The sequence below is a fragment of the Mauremys mutica genome, chromosome 7 (genome assembly GCF_020497125.1).
Source record: "Mauremys mutica isolate MM-2020 ecotype Southern chromosome 7, ASM2049712v1, whole genome shotgun sequence".
In the NCBI taxonomy this organism is placed as follows: Eukaryota; Metazoa; Chordata; order Testudines; family Geoemydidae; genus Mauremys; species Mauremys mutica.
This window is the reverse complement of record NC_059078.1, coordinates 128,507,744-128,522,353: the sequence shown is the minus strand read 5'-3', so window position 1 is coordinate 128,522,353 and position 14,610 is coordinate 128,507,744. Positions and strand designations below refer to the sequence as shown.

Genomic DNA, 14,610 nt, shown 5'->3' with positions numbered 1-14,610 from the left:
GCGCTCTACGGGGGGAGGGCTCCCTGCGGCGCTCTACGGGGGGGAGGGTCCCTGCGGCGCTCTACGGTGGGGGGGCTCCCTGCGGCGCTCTACGGGGGGAGGGTCCCTGCGGCGCTCTACGGGGGGGGGGCTCCCTGCGGCGCTCTACGGGGGGGAGGGCTCCCTGCGGCGCTCTACGGGGGGGAGGGCTCCCTGCGGCGCTCTATTGGGGGGAGGGTCCCTGCGGTGCTCTACGGGGGGGAGGGCTCCCTGCGGCGCTCTATGGAGGTGATGCGTCCGCCCTGCTCCGACTGCCACTCCCCAGGGACACAGCAGCCCTGCTGGGAGCCCCTGCTCAGTTGGGTGCATGACCCCCCCCGGTCCCGCCTGAGTCACTGCTTTCCAGGCCACGTCAACCTGACCCCTGGGCCTGCTTCCAGCCTTAGCACCTTGCACGCGACGGCAGTTACCAGGCTCGTTCCTGGGAGTCCAGCGTACGCCGTCATGCTGGACACGCAGCGTCCGTACTCACCACGCCCCACCTGCAAACTTCGCACAGGCCACCTGCGTTCAGACTGTCCCGCTTGGCGTGCAGCACGGCCCCGCCCTGCGCTGGCACTAGTGTGTCACTAGTAGCTTTTTACAAAGGCAAACTGAGAAACCCATAAATTCCATCACACTGCCCTCCCTGCCCTGTCCTTGTCCCAGCCCCTTGTGACGGAGCAATTCTGGCGGGACCCAGCTGAGAGTGCCAAATCAGGACCAATTGCGTTTTTCCACCTCTAAGGCAAACCAAACCAGCCAGACAAAAAGGACTTTGGTCTCACCCCACTGGCTAACCACAAGTCACACAAGCAATTTCCTTAGACACTCCAGTCTCCCAGCATCACCACCAGTGCACTCCTCCTGGGGATGAATGGTTATGAAAACCAACACCCCAGTAAAAGAAAAAGGTTCTCTCGATCCCAAAGGACCAAGCCCCAGACCCAGGTCAATACACACATCAGATCTTACCCACAAATCACGCTGTTGCCAATCCTTTAGAATCTAAAATCCTGGACAATGATCCCACACTTTCACAGGCCTTGGGTGGCAGGCCAGTCCTCGCCCACAGACAACCTGCCAACCTGAAGCATATTCTCACCAGCAACTGCACACCGCACCATAGTAACTCTAGCTCAGGAACCAATCCATGCAACAAACCTCGATGCCAACTCTGCCCACATATCTACACCAGCAACACCATCACAGGACCAAACCAGATCAGCCACAACATCACCGGTTCATTCACCTGCACGTCCACCAATGTAATATATGCCATCATATGCCAGCAATGCCCCTCTGCTATGTACATCGGCCAAACTGGACAGTCTCTACGGAAAAGGATAAATGGACACAAATCAGACATTAGGAATGGCAATATACAAAAACCTGTAGGAGACACTTCAACCTCCCTGGCCACACAATAGCAGATCTTAAGGTGGCCGTCCTGCAGCAAAAAAACTTCAGGACCAGACTTCAAAGAGAAACTGCTGAGCTCCAGTTCATCTGCAAATTTAACACCATCAGCTCAGGACTAAACAAAGACTGTGAATGGCTTGCCAACTACAGAACCAGTTTCTCCTCCTTTGGTTTTCACACTTCAACTGCTGGAACAGGGCCTCATCCTCCCTGATTGATCTAACCTCGTTATCTCTAGCTTGCTTCTTGCTTGCATATATATACCTGCCCCAGGAAATTTCCACCACTTGCATCCGAAGAAGTGGGTATTCACCCACGAAAGCTCATGCTGCAAAACGTCTGTTAGTCTATAAGGTGCCACAGGATTCTTTGCTGCTTTTACAGAACCAGACTAACACGGCTACCCCTCTGATACTTAAAATCTAAAGGTTTATTTACAAAGGGGAAAAGGTAGAGATGAGAGGTAGAATTGGTTAAATGGAATCAATTACATACAGTAATGGCAAAGTTCTTAGTTCAGGCTTGCAGCAGTGATGGAGTAAACTGCAGGTTCAAATTAAGTCTCTGGAACATCCCCCGCTGGGATGGGTCTTTCAGTCCCTTGTGTAGAGCTTCAGTTTGTAGCAAAGTCCCTCCAGAGGTCAGAAGCAGGATTGAAGACAAGATGGAGATGATGCATCAGCCTTATATAGACTTTTCCAGGTGTAAGAATCTCTTTGTTCTCACTGTGGAAAATCACAGCAAAATGGAGTCTGCAGTCACATGGACAAGTCTCTGCATACCTTGCTGAGTCACAAGGCGTGTCTGCCTTCTCTCCATGGGTCAATTGTGTAGCTGATGGTCCTTAATGGGCCATCAAGCCAGCTAGGCAGGGCTAACACCAGCTTGTCTGGGATATTTCCCAGAAGCAGAGCATAATACAAAATACAGACAGTACAGAACCAATACTTGTAACTTCAACTACAAAATGACACAGGCACCCAGACAGCATAATCATAACCAGCAACCCAGAACCTGGTCTTAGACACCTTATATGACCCCCTTTACTTAAGATTTGGTGCCACTACAGGACCTTGGTTGCAACCCATGTTCTATATGGTCCCAATTTATATCAATAACGTCACACCCCTCCTCCCTCTGCATCCCAGCCCCTCCTGCTCCCACGCTGCTGGGGGATCATGGAGCACACCGCCAGACAGGCTCCCAGGCGGGGAGGTGCTGCTTGCCCCAGCCGGCCCCGATCCTGCTGTCGCTCCAGGGGATGCTGCACACGCAGTGGGGTGACATGCTCGGAGCACGCTCAGTGCAGAGGGAGAACAGGGTTTTATCAGAGCCAGATGCAGCCGGATTGCCAGGGAGGGCAAAAGGCACATCCCTGGCAGCAGGGTGACGCCTCTGCCCCCCGCCCCGGTTCCTGCCCCTGCACCCCAGCATGGGGGTGCTACAGCGGCTCCAGTACACAGCTGTACGAATTCTGTAACAGGGACAAGCTGACGTACGCCCCTGTCCTGGTCCTGGCGGCTCCGGCTGACACTTCCCTGAAGGCGCCCAGGGGTCAAGCTTGCCACACTGACAGTGGTCGCAGAGCGAGAAGCGTTGGGCAGCCCGAGGACGGGGGGGTTGGGGGCTGTGACAAACTGGGACTGTTCTTACTGGGGGCTGTGAATGCTGGGGGGGGGTTGGCCTGGGAGGACGATCTGCATTGGGGGAGGGGAGACTGTCTGGAGGGAAGACACCTGAGCAGGTAACGTGAGAACCCAGGAAGGGGTTAGAGGCCAGGTGACACCTCCACCCGGGAAGCTGATCAGAGGCTGGGGGAGGGGCTGGGGGGAGGCTGAGTGAGAGGCGGGGGGGAGTTTTTCAGCTTGGAAGCTGGCTGGAAATGGAGAGGGGCGCCCGACAGGGCTCGGGCCTCCCTGGGGCCCCAGATGGACCTAAGGTGGGTCCTGTTGTCTGTACCGGCAAGGCCTGTCCTGGACCGTGTTCCTGTCATCTAAATAAACCTCTGTGTTACTGGCTGGCTGAGAGTCACGTCTGGCTGCGCAGTGGGGGGGCAGGACCCTGTGGCTTCCCCAGGACCCCGCCTGGGCGACTCGCTGGGGGAAGCGCACGGAGGGGCAGAGGATGCTGAATGCTCCAAGGAGAGACCCAGGAGGTGAAGCCGTGTGAGCTTCTTGCCCTGGGGACAGTCTGCTCCAAGGGAGAGGAGGCTCCCAGAGTCCTGCCTGGCTTTGTGGGGAGCAGTTCCAGCGCCCGGGGACTCCGTGACAGTGGCCACGTGCGCTGCTCCCAAGGAGCTGGGATGGAGAGGCCCACATTGCCCGAGGCCCCAGCGTTATTTCGGGTCGTCAGGCCCACAGCAGGCTGGGGGCGAGCGAGGGGAGCTGGCAACACAGCGGCAGATGAAATTTGGTGCCGGCAAGTGCAAAGTAAACCACGACCTGTTCCCACCTGTTCCCAGTGTGACGTTATGAGTCTGATCTAATATCTCCTTGAAAGGTGACCGGGCCAGAAGGAGTTAATTACCTCCCAGGCTGACCCGACCCATGGGTGAACCTTAAGGACTGGTTAGGAAGATCTGTAAATGACCAGAGCTTTGAAATGCAGCCGGCATTGTTAGAGGTAGAAGGGGAGGGGTTTGCTCAGGGCTTGGGATGTCAGCAACCAAGTCTTGTCTATTGCTAGAGCTTTGATTCAAAGATCAAAACAGGAATATTAACATTTAGGAAGATACGTGAGTGAAATAGTATTATTGTCTCTGTGTCTCTTTGAAGATTGTGGCAACCTGCATCTGAACTGTTTAATGGATAAATTACCCTGTGCTAATTGCCAGGATGTTTGGGAGAAGGAGAGTTAAGCCTATTGTTTTCTCAGGCCAAAAGGCTGCTGGAAATGTATAAAAACCCTGGGACACGATCCTGCTTCATCTCAGATCTGCTCTGGGTTTCAAGAGGGGGAAACCTTAAGCCACAAGGATTGAGATCCCCAGTCACTGACTGGAGCCACCCTGAATATGGACATTGGACTATAACCTCTGGACTATTTCTGAAAGGACTTTTGGCAACTACAAGCTCATCTCTGCTGTGTATCTGAACCTCAAGAATTGAATTCAAGTCTGTCTGTAGATTGATCTTTTAACCAGCACGCTCTCTCTTTTCTTTTTTAATACATTTTAGCTTAGTTAATAAGAGTTGGCTCTAAGCGTGTATTCTGGGTAAGATCTAAGTTGTAATTGGACCTGGGTGTGTGGCTGATCCTTTGGGATTGGAAGAACCTTTTCTTTTATATGATGAGAGAAGATTTTCAGTGACCATCATCATATCTGACATGTGTGTCTGGACGGAGGCCTGAGGCTGGGCACTTTAAGGGAGCTGCGGGGTTTGGATTCTGAGTAACCAGGGAGGTGCTACAGAAGCTGTTCTGTGCCGGTTGGTAAATCTCAGTACTGGAAGATCCACCAGCGTCTGGGGTTTGTCTGCCCCGGTCTGTTTGCAGTTCACCCTGACTGAGTGACCTCAGCTGGCTCCCACGGGCAGCACCGTCACAGCCTTGTTCTAGATGAATCGTAGCTGCTCCGAGAAGACACAAGAGCATCGCTCTGGCCAGGGGCGGCTCCAGGCCCCAGCGCGCCAAGCGCGTGCTTGGGGCGGCATGCCACGGGGGGCGCTCTGCCGGTCGCCAGGAGGGCGGCAGGCAGGTTGCCTTCGGCGGCATGCCTGCGGAGGGTCCGCTGGTCCCGCGGCTCTGGTGGACCTCCCGCAGGCGGCGGAGGGTCCGCCAGAGCCGCGGGACCGGCGACCGGCAGAGCGCCCCCTGCAACATGCCGCCGTGCTTGGGGCAGCGACATGTCTAGAGCCGCCCCTGGCTCTGGCCAGCTCCATGCAAACTGCTGACTGGGCAGCAGCTGCCAGCCGCACGGCCCCGTGGTTAGGGTGGGACAGAAAACGCGATCATGGCCTGGAATGGCAGCGGTGCCCATGGCTGGCCCTCGGCCAGGTCAGAGCCCCAGCTCAGAAAGGTTACAGCAGACCATGAGCACGGCCAGAGCGGGTCAGACCAACAGTCCAGCTAGCCAGAGCTTCAGGGGCAGTGCAGGGAAGAGGGTAAGTTTCCAGAGATCCCTGCCCCATCTTCCCCTCCAGGGCCCGTGGGGAGAGAGGCCATGGGGCAGGGCTGTTTAACCTCCAGAAGAGCCGAATGCCAGGAGACCTGCCAGACAGTAGCTAGTGCCTGGCCCAAGGCAGGGCGTCTGGCTGCTGTCAGCCCGGCTCGGGACACACGGCCAAGGGGGCGGCTAAGGGCACTGCTAGGGAACAGCACTGCCCCGGTTAGCCAGGGGCTGTGTGAACTCCCTGCCCCCAGACCAGGGGCTGCCACCCTGCTAGGCAGACGGACATGGCTACTGCTAGGGGCACAATGCCCTGGGCAGGGCATGAGCACCCAGCATCATGGGCTGGGGAAATGGGCCCCATGAGAAGCCCCATCCTGGGCTCCTGGGGGCAATGGGCTTGGCCCGTCCCACGCGGGGCCTGTCTCCCAAGGGCAGCGTGGGCCGAATGGGGCAGAGTCACCCTAGGCTCCCCGCCAGGCCACACCTGCCATCCAGGGACAAGCAGCAGCCCAGAGTAGAAGGAAGCAGGAGGGGCCCGGGGCTGCCAGGTGGTTACAGCTACTGCGAGCACCAGGAAAAGCAGGTCCCGCGGTGCTGGGCAGGAAGCCACCCGCCCATGTCCCGGAATGCTGCCCACATCACACGCCTGGCAGAGGGGCCGCCTGCCCCTTCCTAGACAGGCCACACCCCGCTGCTCTGGGCAGGAAGTAAACAAGCTGCCAGCCAGCACATTCCTGCCAGGAGGGCTTCCATGGGACCTGCACTCATGGCACCAGCGCGTGGCCGGAGTCCCTGGGAGAGCGCAGCAGGGGCTCCGCCAGGGCTGCCTTCACTGCCCCCTTAGCCCTGCCCGAGCTCTCGGGGGAGACTGCACCTCGCCACAGCGGCCCTCGCCTCCTCTAGAGAGGGGCCCCGGCTCTCTGGGCACTGCCCTGGCAGCTGTGTCCAGTGGGAGGAGGAGTTCCTGGAGCTGTCCCCCGAGGTCCCCCAGCTCCCCATGTCAAACCCTGCTCGGTGCCGGGGTGCTCGGCCGCTCTCCCCCCCCCCCACCCCATGCACACAGCACACGCGGTCCCTTGTTTGCAGCTGCTCTGCGGGGGTTGCTAAGTGGCCAAGTGCCCGGAAACCAGCCCGTGACCTTTCCGACAGACAGAGGCGGAAGCAGCGCGCGTGCCCACAGGCCGACATTCTCACTGCACTAAGTGGTGGCTGCTATTTACAGGACGCGGTGGTCACAGGGACTGCCAGCTGAAGCTGTTCCTTCAGAGGCAGGGCACCCCGCCCTTCACCCGACAGCTTCGTTCCCCTGGGAACCCCCGAGTGTGCCCGTGCCTGCTGGCCCGTGTGACAAAGTGGGGGATTTTCTTGGGTTTCCAGTGGTTTGCATGCAGAGGGGGTGGGACTCAGTGTCCCCGGGTGTTACTGGTTTAACAGGTGAGGGGAGAGGGAGTTTGTTGGTACACAGGACCGGAGAGGGAACTCGGGACCCCGGCCGATGGCCTGGAGGATGGAGACCCCAGTGACTGGTGACCTGGAGAAGCAGCTCAGGAGTCGCAGCCGGTTCTGGCCAGTGGAAGGACAATGGGCTGCGAAGAGAGGACCCCAGTGACCTGACCAGCTGGTTCCAGCCAGAGGGGCCAGAGGAGGGCTGAGAGGAGAGAGGACCCAGGCACCCCTGTTTCCCTGGAGAGAAGACAATGGACAGAGGGGGCTTGGGGCCGGGGATCTCAGATGCCCAGCTGGGAAGCAGGGGGGCTCTGGGCTGGAGAGGGGGAGCAGGCAGAGCCCCCTTGGATGCAGGGAGACTGGGATGTGCTGTGCTGAGGGAGGCCAGGCCTGAGGCCCTGAGAGTCTCCTGTGCTGGGCCCAGACGCTCAATAAACCCTCCTGTGTTACGCTGGCTGAGAGTCGCTCCGGGCTAGAGAACAAGGGGCATCATCCCCTCCGGAAGGCGGAGGCCCCAGGGGCCCAGAGCGAGGGGACTCCCTGAGGGGGCCCACGGCAGAGACAGACGTGCTGAGGCTCAGGGGGGTGCGGCTCCGGGAGGTGGAGGGGCCTGGCCCCGAGAGAGAGTGGAGCCCCGAGAAGGGCTGTCGCCCTGAAGAGGCTTCCCCCACAGACTGCACAGGGCCATGAGTGGGCACGACCTGTGAGTCTGTGACAGCCTGGCCCAGCGCTCATAGAGCTCTGAGATGGGACTGGTGTGTAGTGAAACTTCCCATTAGGCCCCAACTCCCCCAGCGCCTCGTCCTGGGGCCGGGCCCTGCACGGGGCCGTTAGAACTGGCTGGGAAACACCAGGAGGGGCTGACTGAAACCCCCCTGAAGCTGTCCCCTTTCCCAAGTGGGACGTTATTGACGTAATCTGGGACCATACAGAACAGGGTTGCAACCAAGGTCCTGTAGTGGCACCAAATCTATGTAAAGTGGGTCATCTGAGGTGTCTAAGACCAGGTTCTGGGTTGCTGGTTAGGATTATGCTGTCTGGGTGCCTGTGTCAAGTTATGAGTATTGGCTCTGTACTGTCTGTGCTTCAAACTTGTGCTGTGCTGCTGGGTGACACCCCAGACAAGTTGGTGTTAGCTCTGCCTAGCCTGCTTGATGGCCCATTAAGGACCATCAGCTCCACAATTGACCCATTGAGAGGAGGCAGATACGCCTTGTAACTCAGCAAACTGCAGGGACTGGCCCATGTGACTCCAGACTCCATGTTGCTGTAATTTTCCACAGTAAGAACAAAGAGGTTCTTACACCTGGAAAAACTATAAAAGGCTGATGCCTCATCTCCATCTTGTCTTCAATCCTGCTTCTTACCTCTGGAGGGACTTTGCTACAAACTGAAGCTCTGCACAAAGGACTGTTGACCCATCCCAGCGGGGGATGTTCCAGAGACTTATTTGAACCTGCAGTTTATTCCATCACTGCTACAAGCCTGAACTAAGAACTTTGCCATCACTGTATGTAATTGATTCCATTTAACCAATTCTAGTTCTCATCTCTATCTTTTTCCTTTTATGAATAAACCTTTAGATGTTAGATTCTAAAGGATTGGCAACAGCATGATTTGTGGGTAAGATCTGATTAGTATATTGACCTGGGTCTGGGGCTTGGTCCTTTGGGATCGAGCAAACCCTTTTTTTTTCTTTACTGGATGTCAGAGTTCCCAGGTGATGCTCTGGAACTGCTCCCCACAAAGCCAGGCAGGACTCTGGGGAGCCTCCTCTCCCTTGGAGCAGACTGTCTGCAGGGCAAGAAGCTCCCACGGCTTCACCTCCTGGGTCTCTCCTTGGAGCATTCAGCGTCCTCTGCCCCTCCGTGCACTTCCCCCAGCGAGTCGCCCAGGCGAGGTCCTGGGGGAGCCACAGGGTCCTGCCCCCCCCCACTTCGCAGTCAGACGTGACTCTCAGCCAGCCAGTAACACAGAGGTTTATTCGATGACAGGAACAGGGTCTAACACAGAGCTTGGTACAGCGAACCGGACCCCTCGGCCGGGTCCATTCTGGGGGGCAGTGAGCCAGACCCCCACGTCTGCCCTCACTCCTCGTCCCCAGCCAGCTCCAGACTCAAAACCCCTCTAGCCCCTCCTCTCTGCTCAGCTCCTTTCCAGGGCTAAGGGGTCACCTGACCTCTGTGTCTCCAACACCTTCAGTTGGCACCTTTGCAGAGGGGGTGCCCAGGCCATCAGTTGCTAGGAGACAGTGTCAGGCATTTATGTTCACTGGCCCCTTCCTCTGCAGCAATCGCACCCCCGATCCCCCCACCTAGATATTAAGAACTGCAGAGGAGACACTGAGGCACCAACCCAGTATTCAGAGCAAACATTAAGAACAGTCCCAGTTCATCACACTGGGGTGTTGGTTTTCATAACCATTCATCCCCAGGACGAGTGGCACTGGTGGTGATACTGGGAGACTGGAGTGTCTAAGGGAATTGCTTGTGTGACTTGTGGTTAGCCAGTGGGGTGAGACCAAAGTCCTCTTGGTCTGGCTGGTTTGGTGCCTTAGAGGTGGAAAAACCCCAGCCTAGGGCTGTGACTGCCCTGTTTAAGTGATTGGTCCTGAATTGGCACCTCAGTTGGGTCCCGCCAGAACCGCATTGTTACACCAAGGTACCTGGGAGGCATCTCACTCGCCCCACAGCCCGCAGGAGCCTGTGCATGGAGCATGGCCCTTGGGCTCCTTCTCAGCGTGACTTTCGGAGCAGAAAGGGTTTGGGTTTTCTATAAACACGTTGAGGAGAAGCAGCGTGTGGGGCAGGCCAGGGCCGAAGGCAGCCAGGGGCTCGAAGGGCCGAGGGAGGGAGGGTTTCCCAATGCCTGCCTGTCTCACCTCTCATTCTGGCTGACACTTAACCCTGTGCTGCCCAGACCCCAGCCCAGAGCCGAGCCAGGCCGCAGGGCAGGAGAGATGCCCGGCCAGCACAGGTCTCCAGTGCGCACCTGCCGTGTGTGCTGCAGGCAGAACAATACTCCTGACTCCCAGTGCACGGCCCGGGGGCCTCCCACCTTTACGGCACCAAGCCCTCCCCCGCGAAAACCTAACCCCGTGATGCCAGTCTGAGCCCATCACATTGAAGCTGTTCACTCTGAAACCTAATGGTAACACATTAAATGCCCATATATTAACCATTTCACTGCTGACCATTTCACCAGGAATACCCTGCTCCTGTGCTTCTGCCACTGTCCCAAACAGCTTCCCCAGGCGCTGAGACGGCCAGCTACAAGAGACTGCAGCTCCCTCTGTGTGACAACTGGGAATGTTCTTAATGTTTGCTCTGAATACTGGGTTGGTGCCTCAGTGTCCCCTCTGCAGTTCTTAATATCGAGGTAGTGGGATCAGGGGGTGGGATTGCTGCAGAGGAAGGGGCCAGTGAACATAAATGCCTGACACTGTCTCCTAGCAACTGATGGCCTGGGCCCCACCCCTGCAAAGGTGCCAGCTGAAGGTGTTGGAGACACAGAGGTCAGGTGACCCCCTAGCCCGGGGAAGGAGCTGAGCAGAGAGGAGGGGCTGGAGGGGGGGGTTAATCTGGAGCTGGCTGGGGACGAGGACTGAAGTGCAGACGTGGGGGTCTGGCTCACTGCCCCCCAGGATGGACCCGGCCGAGGGGTCCGGTTCTCTGTACCTACAAGCTCTGTGTTAGACCCTGTTCCTGTCATTGAATAAACCTCTGTGTTACTGGCTGGCTGAGAGTCACGTCTGACTGCGCAGTGGGGGGGCAGGACCCTCTGGCCCCCCTAGGACCTCGCCTGGGCGGACTCGCTGTGGGCAGCGCACGGAGGGGCAGAGGATGCTCAATGCTCCAAGGAGAGACCAGGAGGTGAAGCCGTGGGAGCTTCTTGCCCTGCAGACAGTCTGCTCCAAGGGAGAGGAGGCTCCCAGAGTCCTGCCTGGCTTTGTGGGGAGCAGTTCCAGAGCATCGCGCGGGGACTCCGTGACACTCTGCACCCCACATTACTCCATCACCAGGGTTACAAGGGGAAACTACAGAGCCTCTGAGAAGTGTAAAAACCAGGCATTTTAATAGCAAAATAAAGGACAGGGAATCTCCACCTCACATGGCTTCTCACTTGCTCACGCTTGGCACACCCCCAGGCTGCATTGGCTTGGCTCGGCACAGCACGGCACAGCACCGCTCAGCATGGCATGGCTCACACAGAGTCCCGCGAAATCCCCTCCTGCTGCCCAGGGCTGTTCGCATGGCCCAGGCTGCTGCAGGGAGCAAGGGGGTTACCGCCTTGAAAGCGAGCTGGGCAGCCTGGAGGCTGCGTTCCCAGCAGCGACCGACCAGCTGCAGCCAGTGCGTCAGGGCAGCATTACCCGGCACAAGCACAGTCCGGGCAGTGCCATGCACAGGGCACAGCCACCAGACTTAGCTGGGCTGCCCCAGCCCAGCGCTCCAGAGCACTGACTCCCTGTGCTCCAGCGTCTCAAAGGGCAAGAGACAGGTCCAGAGGAGGCCAATGTCCCCTTCCAGGGCCACACACCGGTGGCAGGGCCCGCCAGCCCCCCCCCCTTCCCCGCAGGGGCACACACACACCGGCGGCAGGGCCCGCCAGCCCCCACCCCAGGGGCACACACACACCGGCGGCAGGGCCCGCCAGCCCCCACCGCAGGGGCACACACACACCGGCGGCAGGGCCCGCCAGCCCCCACCCCAGGGGCACACACACACCGGCGGCAGGGCCCGCCAGCCCCCACCCCAGGGGCACACACACACCGGCGGCAGGGCCCGCCAGCCCCCACCCCAGGGGCACACACACACCGGCGGCAGGGCCCGCCAGCCCCCACCCCAGGGGCACACACAATCGGCAGCAGGGCCCGCCATCCCCGCAGGGGCACACACACACCGGCGGCAGGACCCGCCAGCCCCCCACCCCAGGGGCACACACACACACCGGCGGCAGGGCCCGCCAGCCCCCACCCCAGGGGCGCACACACACAGCAGTGGCAGGGCCCGCCAGGCCTCCCCCAGGGCCACACACCGGTGGCAGGGCCCGCAAGCCCCCACCCCAGGGGCGCACACACATCGGCAGCAGGGCCCGCCAGCTCCCCCCAGGGGCGCACGCACCAGCAGCAGGTCCCGCAAGCCCCCACCCACTAAGAGTCCCAATACAAACAGCTGTTGTGTTTGTCAGCCAGACCCCTCTCCCCCTGCCAGGCTCCAGACGGGCCTCTCCCCTTCCCCCCACCGACACAGCCCGGCCAGCCTGTGTGGGTGCAGCTGGCACTGGGCTGTGCTGGTGTCTGAAGCCCCCGGCACCACAGTGCCCCCCGCCAAGCGCCTGCCAGCAGCCCTGGGTGCTCCGGTCTCCTCCGCTGCAGCCCTGGCTCAGTCCCTGCCTTCCCAGACGTCCTCCCGCTGCTTGTTCTCCAGGCGCTTTCTCTCTGCAGAGACAAGGGAGGGAGGGTGAAGCCTGGCTCCAGGCTCCTGGGGACTGAGCAAGGGCCCCCCCCAGCCCTGGCTGTCCCAGCCACACAGTGTCCCATGCCCCCCATTCCTGCGACCCCACTGCAGCACCCCGCCGGGCTGTCTGCTAGCCGGGCAGGGGCTCTCGGGGCTGAGGGCCGGCAAGGGGGGCCCGGGGAGCCCGTCTGTCACCCCCACCTGGGAGCCGGGTGCCCCACCCCAAGAGCGCTGCTTGGGCTCCACCTAGTGGCACGAGCGGATCCCTGCAGCCCAGGAGAAACGCACCTGCTGCCAGAGGCAGGTGGGGCGGGCAGATGCCCTTGGTGCCGGCAGGGCCGCGAGCTGGGGGCCCTGCCCAGCGCCCCTGGCCTGAGGGGGCCCCTCGCTCTGCTATTCCGAGGGGGGGCAGTGGGGGAGGTCTCGCCTCCGCTCCAGGCTTTTCCTGCCACTGCCCCCGCCCCTCCCCCGCCACAGCACCATCCCCCCCTGGGTGAGAGGGCACTACCACCCCCCCCAGATGGGCAGGAGGGAGGGGGCCGGGCGCGAGGGCCTGCCCGGGGAGGCAGGCGCATGTGGGCAGAGCGCTCCCTTGGCAGGGTTATTCTCCATGTCTGTCTGTCATGAGCCCGCTCTGGACATTCACCGTGAACCGTTTCCTGGCCCGCCCGGCTCGCTCCATCACCGGTTATCTGGCCGTTGCAGCCGGCAGGCCGGGAGCCAGCTGCCATGCCTGCCAGAGGGGGCCGGGCGCACTGACAGCCTGCAGCGGCTGCAGCAGACTGTGCCCAGCGGCCCCGCCAAGAGCCAGGAGCTGCCCCAGGCGCAGCTGCAAACCGTGGAGCCGAAGGCAGGTCCTGGTGTGGAGAACCCGCTCCCCCTTCCCAGAGCTGCCTGCACACCCCCAGGCAGAGCCCCCGCTTCAACCACCGCCAGCAACAAAGGGCTGGGCTGGGCAGGGCAGGGCAGGGCCCGGTGGGCACTGCAGGGCCCGGGCCCAGGCCCCCCCATCGTTCCGGAGCTAGCCAAGGCAGCCACCGAGATCTGCAGCTGGCACTAAATGGGGGGAGGGCTGCAAGCGCCAGCAAGTGGCAGGTGACCCCTCCTCAGAGCTAGGGGAAAGCAGGGAAAGAGCAGGACAAGGGCGGAGCTGGCACTGCACAATGCCACCCAGCCATGCCCCCAGCGACAGACCGGCAGGGCAGAAAGGAGCCAGGCTGGGCAGGGCTGACTTGGGAGGTGGGCAGGTGCAGCGAGCTAAGCCAGGGCAGGGGCCGGAGTGAGCAGCCCCGGGCGGGCAGGGCCAGGAGCCACCAGACAGTCTGGGGGAGCCGCCAGCTCCAGGGACTCCCCAAACGCAAGCGTGGGGCCTGCTGGGGTTCCACGCGGCAGGACCCAGGGTTCTGTTCCTGGCCCCATCGTGCTCTGGTCTGCGAGGCAGTAAAGCACGGCCCTCGGCGGGGCTAGCCTGGGGCTAGGAGCCAGGCAGCTTGGCCAATGAGCTGGGGGAACGGCTTCCCCACCAACCCTGCGTCCCCGTGTGCGAAGGGAAGAAGCGCTCGGACCGGCCACATGGCAGCCTTTGCCCAGAGCCTGGCACACGTCCTGGCATCACCGAGCTGAGGTGGGCATGGAGCTGAGGCACAGGGGCTGGTCGTGGGGGCTCCGCTGCCTGCCCAACTCCCAGAGCAGCCAAGGGCCAGGGCGTAGCACAAACTGCCATCCAACCAACGCAGCCTCCCGGAGCTGCAGCCACCTCTGGGGTGGGCTGTGGCCAATGCCTAACCCCCCCCCCCCCAAACAGCAGGGGGATTGACTTTCCAAAGAGGGAATTTGGCCAGGATGCCAGGGATAGCGCCCAAATTGGGGGCACGGTCCCAGGGGTCAGATCTCACCCACGGGTCCTGTCCAGCAGCAGAGCGCCCCCTAGTGGAGAGCACTGAATACCAGCATTGCTTCCTGCAGTTCTCCCACGCAAGCACAGAGCCCAGCGTGGCTGCAGATGGACCCAGCCCGCCTGTCGGCTCTGCACAAGTGGAGAGCGAGGCCTGGGCCAGGCTCTCCCCGAACAGCAGCAGCAGCAGCGAGTGGCCAGCGTGGAGCAGACAGCTGAGAAACCCCTGTGTGCCCCCCACTGCCCCACCATGCCGCCCC

At 60.6% G+C, this 14,610-nt stretch overlaps 1 protein-coding gene across 1 annotated transcript in view; it reads right to left on the bottom strand.

Moving 5' to 3' along the window:
* Positions 1-11,912: 11,912 nt before the first annotated feature.
* Positions 11,913-14,610, bottom strand: part of R3HCC1L (R3H domain and coiled-coil containing 1 like) — a 41,550-nt gene continuing 38,852 nt past the window's right edge. The window contains exon 8 of the mRNA XM_045024617.1: positions 11,913-12,437. Coding sequence (XP_044880552.1) covers positions 12,382-12,437 — 56 coding nt within the window. The 3' untranslated portion in view covers positions 11,913-12,381. The remainder of the gene's footprint in view (positions 12,438-14,610) is intronic.